The sequence below is a fragment of the Nicotiana tabacum genome, chromosome 23 (assembly GCF_000715075.1).
Source record: "Nicotiana tabacum cultivar K326 chromosome 23, ASM71507v2, whole genome shotgun sequence".
Classification (NCBI taxonomy): domain Eukaryota; kingdom Viridiplantae; phylum Streptophyta; class Magnoliopsida; order Solanales; family Solanaceae; genus Nicotiana; species Nicotiana tabacum.
The window spans coordinates 104711507-104725000 of NC_134102.1; the positions used below are offsets into that span (position 1 = coordinate 104711507).

General features: G+C 34.2%; 1 protein-coding gene across 2 annotated transcripts; it reads right to left on the bottom strand.

Moving 5' to 3' along the window:
* Window positions 1-976: 976 nt before the first annotated feature.
* Window positions 977-4129, bottom strand: LOC107762207 (uncharacterized). 2 transcript variants are annotated; one of them, XR_001642732.2, is made up of 3 exons: window positions 3255-4127; window positions 1819-3090; window positions 977-1448 (listed from the first exon to the last, which is right to left on the bottom strand). XR_001642732.2 is itself a non-coding variant. In XM_016580544.2 (2 exons), exons 1-2 carry the CDS (start codon window positions 3740-3742, stop codon window positions 1890-1892), a joined length of 1689 nt encoding a protein of 562 aa, XP_016436030.1. In that variant the 5' UTR covers window positions 3743-4129; the 3' UTR covers window positions 1638-1889. The 2 variants fall into 2 exon arrangements, 1 of the variants encoding a protein (XP_016436030.1); XM_016580544.2 differs by lacking the exon at window positions 977-1448 and having other exon boundaries at window positions 1638-3090; window positions 3255-4129.
* Between the last annotated feature and the right edge of the window lie 9365 nt (window positions 4130-13494).

Sequence of the window (13494 nt, forward strand, 5' to 3'; positions counted from 1 at the left end):
TTAAGGAAAAATCTGTTGATTAACTTCCATTGGACTGATGGTGGAGGGTGATAATTTTTATTGCAATCTGTTGTACACTAAAAAAACCAATTAATAAGGTGAAAGAGTGAAATACTAATACACTTCTATCTATCATTCCCTTTTTTATTTATAACCAAGTTGTCCTTCCCTTTACTTTGCAACTCTTCATGCAACCCCTTATTTCACCCTCAGCATTTCTTTCCTCTTATGGAACCCCCTTCCCCTTTATGGATTGAAGATTAAATATTTATAAGCTTCGATTTCAGTTTTCCATGTTCATCTACACTTAAGAAAAGTAGAAAACGCACACTTCTATTTCTTATTTTATTTCTAGTACTTTTTATTTTTATTTTTAATGGGCATAATGACCTAACATGAATTTGAATGAATAAATATAGCCTTGAGGGCTATATTTGTGTTGGAGTAAATTGCATATGTCACCCCTGAGGGCATGGCTCTTATCAAACACGGGAAAAGGAAATCAAAATGCGTAGAGTTGTTTTTAGGTTCCAACCAATGAAAATTAGACAAAACAAACAAGCCAGTGAAACAAAAAATGAGACATGAAATGAAGTCTTCGCAAACAAATTTTCCATGCGAGTACAAAATTGTGAATTTTGTGAACTCTTGAAATTTATAAGGAAAAAAGTTTAATAGAAGCATATGAACATTTGATCCATGATAGAAATCAGATTAGAAGCCAGTATTCTTTCGGATAAAAGAAACATCATGTATAGCTTCAATTTAGATCTAAATCCAAATTTGGACGAAAGCAAAACCCACAATTGATCTTACAGTACAATTCCTCTTACCCCCAGACCTCAAAAGTTTGGACCACGTCTAGCAATGACCTTGTACTAGTTGCTAGGGACTGTCCAAGCCAATATAACAACTGTTCAAATAATGGGAAAAAAAGATACGACGACTTAAATGACAAAAAATCTAAAACAGAATATCCAAAAAATTTTCTTGGTTGTTGACACTCGACCTCCTTATCGAGTCATGAAAAGAATGTACTCTATATATAATGCATGGGCTGATCATGTTTTGCCAATACGGTCCCTGTTTCTAAATTATGAAATGTGGAGTATAATAGTAGTAGGAACAAGACCTCAATATATTACGATAGAGATTTAACTCATGATAGTTTTAAAAAAAATTACGCTAGCAATGTAATTTAATATGTTCCAGCTGGTTGTCTGCCATCTGCTAATCTTTCATCATGCTTTCCTAAGCATCATTTCCTCGGTGTCCAATTTTTCCAATAATTGTATTGCCTTAGCTTAAAGAGAACAAAGCTTCAACATATAATAGTTTCCAATGCATAAGAAATGAGGTTGAACTACTTCATTCAACTATGTGCTGCTAAAGTATACCAAGGCACCATGTTTTGCATATCTTTTGAGACAAAGTTTTGTTGGTATGGCCTACAGAATCAACAACAACAACAAGCCCAGTGAGTAAGTCTGAAAAGGTTAATGTGTACTCAGACCTTACCCTCACAGTTGGAGAACAAAAAAGTTGTTTTTGATCGGTAGATCATCGGCTAAAGACAAGATAAAAAGTAGCAGTAACAACAAGGCTAAGTGATAGAACAACAAAATATTAACAATGTATGGCCTACAGAATACTCTTCATATTTTAAACCAATAGTTACACTAGAAAATATAAGAAACGACATCAAAAGAGGAAACTCATTTAAGTGTTGGAAGAAAAAGAAATGACAGGATGAACATATAAATACCCAGTACAGATAAAAAGCAATGATCAAAATTTAAAGAGCAAAAAAGCCGACACCTGAAAGGAACCAGTAATGTTCTTAGCTTGGCTGTCTCATTTGTCTGGATTCTGATGAATGAATCCTTAATTCATATCTCACCTTCTTTTATTTCTTCCATTTCTTCTTTCCAATTTCCATTTTTGCTCTCACCATTTCCATGTTTAACTTTTTCACTATTCCCTTTGTTTCCTTCAGTTAGGTTGACAGTAGCCAAATGATCATCAACAATATCATTTCCTTGAGTTACAAAGTCAATACTATTATTTCCATCATTTAATTGTTCCCTCGTGATTTCTTTTGTTCTCTTGACCGTACTACATTTATGCATATTCTCCCACTTCTCTTTACATCTTCTGGCACTTCTCTGAAACCCCATTGAAGCCATTGAGTTACTGGTCTCTTCCCAAAGTACCCCTTTTGGACCAACTTCTTGGAACTTAGATTCCAAGCTATTTCTAATCTGAATTAAGGCCTCAACTTCAGCTTGTGGCCATCTCTTGTTATTCAACTTTGCCAAGCTACTACAACTCCTATCTTCATTCTTGATTGGTAATTCTGATCCATGTTGAAAATTGATCTTTTGACCAGTGAGTTTTTCTAAGTAAGAAACAAGAGCAGCTTCTCTATTTGAAGCCAATGTTCTTTCTTGAGCTCTAACAGCTGCTTCTTTTTTAAGCTTTGCTAATTCTTGCTCCCTCCAAGTTTCTTCTCTCTCCTTTCGTTCTTGATCCAATCGCTCAATCGTTTCCATAAACCTCTTTTGAAGATCTTCTTGATGGTTCACGAGTTTCTTTACTAAGGATTCGAAAAATCTTGCCATTGTAGTACTTGTTCCTTCTTTTGCTTTTCTCCTTCTCTTCCTTTTATTATGAACTTCATCTTCCCTCGTTGCTTCTCCAACGGATGCACTTTCTGATCCAATATCAATTGCAGCAGCAGTTGTTGTGGCAATGGCTGTGGGCCCACTGGTTTGATTAGAATCATTGAAAGTTGCCACAGGAAAAGAGACATTATTGTTATTATTAATTGGCAAATCTTCAGCAGTAAGAACAGATTCAGATGCAATTCGATGAATATTAGGAGTAGTATTGGTGTTGTCAGCATTTGTAGCATAAATGGCTTCTAACTCTCCAAATACTACTCTACATTTATTTTCTTCTAAGCTCTTAATAATTTGCTGCTGATGGATTTCTTCAGGATACATTTCTTGATCCTCTTCTTGTTTATTCTTCTCACTTTCATTGCTGTTGTTGTTATTCCCATTTGAAAATTCCGCACAAAGGGGCTTCCTATACAAACCCAAAAAATAAAAATAAAAGAAATGCATTAATAGTGGACCAAAATCTAAGTATAAATAATTTAAATAAAGAGAGTAGTAGGGTCATTAATAGGGGTGTACGGTAAAAGAGTAATTATAATAATTTTACATGTGATTGAGTGCACATAAAATTACCAGAAAGGTTGTTTAATAGCAGAATCTTCTTGGTTTTGCCAACAATGAGACACAGCTAGAGAAGTTTGTCGAGCCTCGTTGCAGTATCCCTCACTCCCACGAATCAAAGCATCTTCTTCTCTTTCTCCTTTACTAACACTATCTTCCTTGAAACTTAAAGGAAAAAATTGGGCTGAAACATCTTGAACTTGATGATTTTCGCCTTCTGCGTTGAGCTCTAGCCTTATATCTTGATGTTGTTGTTGTTCTAAAATGGATCTGTAATGGAGATGTTGATATTGGAAAAACTGTTGAGTAAAGGGTTGAAGGAGAGGATTTGGTTGTTGAGGAGGGAAGTGATGGTTATAGTTTATTGGAAAAAATGGTGAGGAAGTTGAAGCATTTTCCATTATAAATCTATGCTGCTGCTGCTGCTGTTGCTCCACTTGTGGCTGTTGGTTTCTGTTTCTCTGATGATGGATCCCAGCCATTTCATAATCTGATTGCATAACACCTCCTTTCTTCAGATTTGTTCTTTTTCGTTGAACCAAAACCGATCCTACAAGAGAGAGAAACACACACACACACACAACTGCTGTACTATGCTCTAAGATTTATGATTAGTAGAAACAAATACAAACGCATCACTTATGTTCTAGTATATAGGATTTTTTTATTAGTGTTTTTGAGTGTACGAAGTGATTAACAAGAAACCCTAATAAGAAGGTGAAGGATAGAGGAGTTTGTGAGATGGAGGAAACTTTGATAGGGAAAAACTGTTAGAGAGAGAGAGAGAGAGAGAGAGAGAGAGAGAAATGTAGATACTAGTACTAGATAGATGTGCTGCTTCTACTTCCCAAGCAGGAACTGCGGCTAAAGAAGTGTTATGGGCCGGGTTACTGGGTTTTATCAATGACCCGTTTAATTATGGTGTACCTCTATTATTTCTTTTTTGGTATTTGTAGTTGTACTATTTTGTTAATATAGTGTTTTTTGCGGAGTAATTTATTTATGGCAATGCTGAATTCAGCCTCGTTATATGATTCCCAAAATCCAAAGTCCCAGCTATGTTAGGCTCTATATTTCTTACCTTTAATCATATGGTAATGATTTAAATTCAATAGAATAGAGTAGTAGTATTATTTTTACCAAAGTGCAGTGTTAATTAATGATAATTGTTAAATTGTTAATTAATGATAAATCATAAATTTCCTTTTCTTTTCCTTTTTAAAATAGGCATTGATCGGAGCAAAATAATTTGTCGCTTTACGTTTTGAGAAAGTAGAAGCTGTTTTTAACCAAGAATAAATAATGTTAATGCCAAATTCACTTTCTCTTTTCTTTTTTTGATTATTAGGGATCAGCTTGATGATTTGACTTAGTTGACTGACTGAGGACAAATAACTTGAAATGAAAGGGATTGATTTGTTATTAAAATACATCTCAGAATAGTTTTATATATATATATATATATATATATATATATATATATGAGGTCCCTCGCTATTAGATTTTACTTTTACTTGTATATTATTGTTTTTGATGTTTGCTGCAGTAAAATATGTTGATTTTCCCCTTAGCCTCAGTTAAATTATACTACCAGTCCACCACTTACGCTAAACAAATGGTTACATAAGGCAATTAGTCAAGATTGTGTATTTTCTAATTACAATAGAACACAAGTTTTTGACATATCATTTGCTTTCCAAGATTACATCAATTATTCCTCATACAAATCATGAATTTTACATTAAAAATATTTTTTATGATTTCATCTTGCGTAAATCACACAATTAACTCCATTAAAAAGTTTTCTAATTTCAAATAATAGAAAATTTAATTAGACAGAAGTAGCATCACTTGAGATCTAAAGATGTATTTTGCAATTTGAATGATAATTCCTTAACCATTAAGTTGTTCGCTTGTGACACTTATCGTGGGAGGAATAGAATTCCTTTATCATTATCAAAGGTTTTGCATTCTAACTTTGTGAATATCAAAAATCCTAATAAAAAATAACAAGTCTTATGCATTATTCAATCTCTAGTACGGATACTAAATGGTGAATGAGAAACCAAGTCATTTTTTCTTTTGTGAATTTAAGTAGTAATAAAGGAACATAGTAAAAATAGTGGGTTCAAGTAAAGAGGAGATGCCATTCCAAAGCAAAGATTGGGATTTTAATAAAAGCAAGGGAACGATAACTGGTGGGTGCAGAAGATCTGAGGTGCACTCCCATTGGAGAAAACAGAAGAGTACAAGGGGACACGTGTGGGAGAAAGCTGCTGGCACAGAGAAACAGAGATAGATGTGTGTGTAATTGCACTGTGCTGACTTTAGCAAGTGAGGGTGTGGGGGTCGGGTGTGTGTAGGGACATTCTGATATTAGGATTTTGGAAGGATACAATTGAAGAAGTGCACGTGAATGTATTACTGTGTGCTATTGTCCTCCTCCTATGTCAGATGTAGTGTCCCCCCTCCCCCCACCCCCTTCGTATTCCATCACCTCCATTAATTTCTGTGTCCTGAGCATCACCCAGGACCATATGAACTATATATGTATTGTCAATATCATTATTTTGAATTCTGTTTCTTTCAAAGGTATCAATAAATAACATGTTATTGCAGGTAGAATAAAGTTTCAAATTCAATTCCCTCCCTCCTGAATGTTTATCATTTTGACAAAAACAAAATATATATTTGAAGTATAACTTATCATTAGATCTTACTGAGTTACTGTTAGTTATAGGAAATATAGTTTCGAAAGTGACTTTGATTGATCACCCGTTCATGCTCAACTCCTTACTTTGCGTTAGCAAATCAATAGATCGACCCGAGACTTTGCACTCTCATTTATTACTTTTTTTTTAAATTTATCTTTATTAATTCAATTGGTGTAGTATTAATTAGGTGAGACACTTAAAAAGATATAAAGAATAGTGTAGGCGCAAAGATTCTTACAATTAGGGCTACTAAGAGCTTATTTGTTTATCCTTAATGAATGTTAGAATATTAATTATTCAGATCATAGACATTAAAATCTCAATTAGTAAGCTTATTTTTTTCTTCTTTTATAATTACTTAATGGATTTAAATAGATCTGAATGATTAAAACATATAACAAAATTTTTATGTTACTGAGATGATACTCGTTCAAAAACTTATGCAAAGAAGACATTTCACAATAACTCTAACTAATTTGATGACTGTCACTCAGCAATTTCATCGCCGCAAACAATCAATTATCATCACTCATAACCAGCATTCTCAGTCACAACTGTCATCACTATCGATCATCACTATAACCACCACCATCATCAATCACCATATATCACTGTTCACAATCACTAGCATTAATCACCGCTATCTATTATCAACTACCGTAATCACTTATCACCACCATTAACTATCATCATTATCTACCATAACTACCAGCCACCACTATTAACTACCACCATTAATCAATAATGTCAGTCACCATTACTATGCACTACCACCACCATCGCTAGTCGTCATCCACTATTACCATCATTCTCATCCCCACCAACCACTATATAAATTTATTTTTCTTATATTTTATTGATGTAGTATTGAGATTAATTAGTATTTTATTTAAATTTACATCTTATTAATTGTTAATATTATGCAAGACAGTGAGGATCTTGAACCTCAATCTGTCGAAGAATATTGATACAGATAAAATGGCAATAGATAATTCAATCAAAATTGAACTCACTTGTTAAACGTGAGGTATTTGGGCCTGTAGTCCAAATGCTTAATAATTTTCTATTGATTGGCTATAAATGGATCTTTGTACAAAAGAGAAACAAGATAAATAAAATTATAAGATACAAAGTACACCTTGTTGCACAAGAAGTCTTACAAAGACCCGTTGTTGACTATGAAAAAATATATTTACCAGTTATAGATGCAATAACATTTTGACATTTCATCAGTTTAGCCGTAAATGAAACTCTTGAAATACATCTGATGGATGTAGTTGCATCTTACCTTTATGGTTCACTTGATAATGAAAATTATATAAAGATCCCTGAAGGTAAATGCCTGAAGCATAGAGTTCAAATAAAAAAAAATGCATTCGATCAGATTACAAAGATATTTATACTGTTTAAAATAATCCAGGGATACAAAAACTAAGATATTTGAAATAAGGTTTTTATCGAGGGAGTAAAATACACGTTGTACTCTTTTTTCCTTACCTAAGATTTTTTTTCACTGAATTTTTTCCTAGTAAGATTTTAATAAGGCACGTTATTATCAATAAATATCTAAGGGAGAGTATTATGAATATCCTATGTTATGAATATCTATTTTTAATCCTACAGATTTTTGAAGAAGCTTACAAGTAGGTTACAAATAATTCATAAGTAGCTCTGCGAGCAGCTTCTTCAAGAAGCTTACAAGTAGCTTTGCTAGAAGCTTCCTCAGGAAGCTTATAAGTAACTTGCAAGTACCTCGGCAAGTATCTCTATAGGTAGATTCCTAAAGAAGTTTACTAGTAACTTTGCTAGCAACTTCTTGAAGTAGCTTACTTATATTACTTGCTGGCAGCTTATGTTTTTCATTGTAACGACCCGAGTGGTCGTTTTGAGTTTTAGCGCATTTTCAGCGGTTTGAGGCCTTGAGCAGCTTCACTTAAGGTATTATGACTTGTACGCATGGTAGGAATTGAATTTTGGGAAGTTCGGGATTAATTTGGAAAGAAAATTCTAATTTCGAAAGCTTTAAATTGGAAAAATTGACTAAGGTTTGGCTTTTAAGTAAACGACCTCAGAATCAGGATTTGAAGGTTCTAATAGGTTCGTATGATGATTTTGGACTTGGGCATATATTCGAGTTGAGTATCGTATCACCCGGGAGCATTTTGGTGTTTATTATGGAAAGTTAACATTTTGAAAGTTTAAGAATTTCATAAGTTTGGTTTGAAGTGAATTTTAACGTTATCGATGTCCGTTTGGGGTTCTGAGCCTTGCAACAACTTCGTTATGTCATTTATGACTCGTGTGCAAAATTTAAAGTCATTCTAGATTGATTTGGTACGTTTCGGCACAAGATATAGAATTTGAAATTTGAAAATTTATAAGTTTGATTCAAGGCATGATTCATGATTTTGATGTTGTTTGACGTGCTTTAAGGTTTCGACTAAGTTCGTATTATATTTTGGGACGTGTTAGTATATTTGGTTAAGGACCCAAGGGCCTCGGGTGTGTTCCGGACGAGTCGCGGATCAATTTGGAGCCTTGTTGTATTGCTGAAGGGCCTGAGTTCTAGTGCAATCGCACTTGCGGAAAATGGGCCGCAAAAGCGGCCAGGCAAGCACAGGAGTGGACCCTGGCTAGGCAGTACTGGGACTGTAAATGCAGTCATTTTTGCAGAAGCGGGACCGCACCTGCAGAATTGAGCAGCACAGAAGCGCTTGAGGGCCGCAGAAGCGGAAGCGCAGATGCGCTACATAGGGCGCAGATGCGAGAACTGTTGGGTTGAGCTGGAGCCGCACCTGCGATGGATTTTTCTGCAGGTGCGGAGCCGCATAAGCGGCTATTGGACCGCAGGTGCGAAAGTCGGTCTGGGAAATGTATTTCTTTAAAATGAGGGTTTGGCTCAATCCAACTTCATTTCGTCCATGAGAGCCAATTTTTGAGCACTTTTGGAGTGCCATCTTCATCAGCTCAAAAAGGGAAAATGATTTCTTCATATTGTGAGTTAAATACATGATTTATATATGGATTTATGCATGAGAATTTATAAAAATTGGGATTTTGGTAGAAAACGTAGAAAAATTAGTATTTTTGGTTTTGACCACGAAATTGGACATGGAATTTAGAATAAATTATATAATTGAGTTCGTGGTGTTATGGGTAAGGTTTATCTTCAAAAAATTTTGGAATCCAGGAACGTGAGCCCAAGGGTTAACTTTATCGACATTTCAAGCGGAGTTGGAAATTATTTGAATTGATTAATTATGGGTATTGGAGTATATTTTGATTGGTTTGCATATTGTTTGACTAGTTTTGGATTGTCAGGCATCGGTTTGTGGTGTTCGAGAAGCTTTGGAGCCGGTTATGGAACTTCAGAGCGAGGTATGTCTCCTGTCTAACTCCATGAGGGCGAAACTACCCCTAGGTGATGTATTTGTTATGTGCTACTTGTTGCGGGGGCTCCGTACGCACAAGGTGACGAGAGTTCGTACGTAGCTAGATTCATGTTATGTCCGGGTAGACTTAGGTTCCCGCCATGCTATAACTGTACTATTTGAGTTGTCTCTTGCCTATTAAATTCCTTTATTTTACATTACGACTTGAGACTAGACTTGTGTAGAGTGATGAACTTGCTATTGTTGAGATTTAACGGGCTTCATGATAAGCCGCAAATTAATTGTACTCTCCTTCGAAATTCTTCCGCGTTATGCGTTCTCATCGTAAAATCCCCTTAAAAATCTATAACTCACATGACTATTCGTGAGTGGGGTTGAGGACCCGTCAAAGCTTCTTATTCTAATGGGATCGGGCCGTTCACCTCGGCAAGATAGATACATCTATGCTTCGTGCCGTTCGACCCTCGGCAGTGTGCACATTACGATGGATCGGGTCGTACGCCTCGGCATGATTTTATACCACTCTCATGAGAGCGGGCCGTCCGCTTCGGCAATACAATAGATATATCTATATTTCGGCAATATTATGACGGATCGGGCCGTATGCCTCGGCATTTCTATAAAATACTCTTATGAAATTGTGCGTAATAATTGGCAAGAAGCCAGTGTGTTTGTGAGTTTTCCTAATTTGAATTGTGACGACCTATCTGGTGTGGTCTGAGTTTTTGGGGAAGGTCGGTTCGTGCTCTCGATTCCTCGTTTTGCCTTTGCTCCTATCTTGACGCCTCACAAGGAGGTATCTATTAGCTGAGAGCTTGAGTTATTGATGAGAGGAGACTGCACCACGCATTTTCACTTGTTATTTTATTTATTTACCCTGACTCACATCAACTTACTTTTATTGTACCTGTTTTATTGGACCACTAGTAAGTGTTGATGTCGATCCGTCGTCACTACTTCTCTGGGGTTAGGCTAGATACTTACTAGGTACGCATTGATTTATATACTCATGCTACACTTATGCACTCATTGTGCTAGTACATATATGTTTGGTGGTCTTTTAGGCGCATAGGCGCGGCTATTGCAACGACTTTACCGTGAGCTACATTTTATGTTACGATCCGCAGCCTGCAGAATTTCCATCAGAGTTATTTATATTCTCCTCTCTAATTTGTATTCCAGACAGATGTTGTATTTTATTATATTTCCTAGTTGATACTCATGCACTTGTGACACCGGGTTTTTGGGGTTCCTACGGGCTGTTGATTATTGTAGTTCATATAAATTCTATTTCATACTATTTAATTAATAAAAATTATGATTTTAAAATAATAAAATGAGTAATTAAATTACACTACTAGAAATTCGGCAAACACCGACCACGGTCGACTGACCAATTTTGGTCGGTCAAAAAACTGGCCAAAAAATCGACCAAAGTTGGTCGGTTTTTCAAAATATTTTATTTTTAATTTTTTTTTTACGAATCCGACCAACTTTGGTCGGTTTTCTTTGGCGCAAAAATGCGAGAAATTATTTTTGAGTCCCGCAAAATTTATTTTTCAAGAAACCGACCAACTTTGGTCTGTTTTTTATTTAAAATATATTAAAATTAATATTAAAAAAACCGACCAAAATCGATCGGTTAATTCGGCCGGTCATTTTAAAAAACCGACAAAATTCGGTCGGTAATTTTATTTTTTAATAAAACTGATCAACTTTGGCCGGTTATTTTCGTGCAAAAATACAATTAAAGAGTATAAATGAAATAAAAGACAGTCTTAAAATAAAATACACCAATGGTCTAATGGTAGAGTAGTATTCGACCACAGTACAGACCCCGATTCGATTCCCAGATGGTGTATTTTTTAATTACATAATTAAAATACCGACCAACTTTGGTTGATTTTTCGACAATATTTTTTTTGAATTTAATTGACCGACCAAGTTGGTCGGTATGCCCTTCCGACCTTCAAAATACCGTCAACAGGTAAATGGTCGCGTTTTGGACAGTTATTGGCCATTACCGACCTACTTTGGTCGGTTATTTTGGACGGTTTTTTCCGAATTTTTAGTAGTGTTGATCAATCACCGTTGGCTTGCCTGACGGTAGCGTTAGGCGCCATCACGACCTATAGTGGATTTTGGGTCATGGCATCTATAAATAGGAAGGTAAACCAATTCATTTTGTATATTAGTTTGAAGTTGAATAATATATCAGTCTCTCTATATTTTTGTCTATAATTTATTTTCTTCTAGTTTTTTATTTATAACACATATATCAAAATTTAAAAGGGGTACTAGAAAAATAAAAATAGAGTAGAAGGAACAATTTTGTAATTAGACGGATATTTTGGGAATAGAAAAATGTAAAAGTCGTTGTTTTTATTTCACAATTTTTTTAAGATACAAATGAGTCCGTCTTTATTTTTCGGATTTTCTTGGTGGACACTAGATATACACAAGGCGTCAATTGGGTTAGACCGACCTGACCAGAAGAATTAACTTAAATAGTCGCCTACTTAATTGTTTATATTTTAAAAAATTGGCATATGATTATTATGTATATAATTTATTTATAATATATGTATAACTGTATATAATCAGTATATGATATATGTATGCTAGCTAAAAAAATAAATAATATATTCCACCAGTTATTTGTGTAAAGATCACAAAAAAAGAAAAAATTTACCTAACTATACTATAATAGAAACTTATTTACCACTTTTCTTTAAGTTCTTAAAAATTATATTCTCTGTCTATATTTACAATTTATATACAAAACCTTAATAAAGAGAGCATCCTTAAAACTAGGATGTAACTGATACAACCCTTCCCTCTCCCCTCCCCCACGTCAGCCCCCTTCACTCTCATGTATATCAGTTATACAAAGCCCCTAAAATCACGTTTTCATCCCATTTTCAAAAAGATTTTGAAATATTTCTCTCTTTCATACAAATTAATCCAAATATTATCTTTTTTACATAAATTCATCGATATTATCTCTAAAATTGCAGTAGCAAAGAGTTCTCCATTGATAATCATTAAAAAGTTTCGAAACTTTGAATTCAACATTTGGGTTTTACAAAATTGTGAATTGTTCTCATCCTCTTCACACAAATTCATCGACATTATCTCTAAAATTACAGTAGCAAAGATTTTTCCATTGAGAATCATTAAAAAGTTTCGAAGCTTTGAATTCAACATTTTAGTTTTACAAATTTGTGATTTATTTGAATTGGGTGTTCTTGCAGACGATTGAGAATATAACTTGGAGTTTATATCTCAATTATGAGGGAGATTGGTTAAGTTTAAAGTTATTTTTAGATAAAATTTCATATTGAAACTCGAAGAAGAAAAGTTTCTGATTTGTATCACGATTGTATGATAATTGTATTATAATTGTATCACAATTGTATTAAAGTTGTATTTGACTTGTATCTAATATATCAATATGTAAAATAATACCTAATACAATACTAATACAATATTTTATCAGAATTTAAGTTTAGAGTTGTGATTTAAACTTGAAAAAGATGAAGATCAGAATTGTATCACGATTGTATCATAATTGTTGCAGAAGTTATATCATAAATGTATGATAATTGTATATGGTGATGAACAATTGTATGTTTGTGACCAATTTCACATTTGGATTGTGTATGAGCCATTATCCTATTAGTAATAATTTTGCTAGAGTTTAACAATTTTTGAATTATTGAAGAAACTTCTAGCAACTGATTTTTTTTGCTATCTCATGACATTCTATGCCGTGTGTATAGATTTATAACTGCAAAGAAAAAGTATCTTTTTGGTATCTATTATGAAAATCAGTTATGTATTATTGGATTTGTTAGATTATGTATCACTTTCCTAACATTATAAGGATAATAGGAACATAGAATATGTAGTATGGCATTATATCCAGTATTTGAAGGTTCCAACCAAAATCATTCAACAACTGAAGCAAAATTACTAGCTTCTTGTTGAAGACGTGCAACTATCGAACAGAGAGAAGAGGAGATCTGCATACTAAAAAAATTAGGACACTTGAAATGAGGAGAAGTGTGAAAAAGGGAAAGAATATAACTGAATCCCTTAATTGAAGGTATTAATCATGAGATGAGAGCTTTTTAAGGGGAGAAT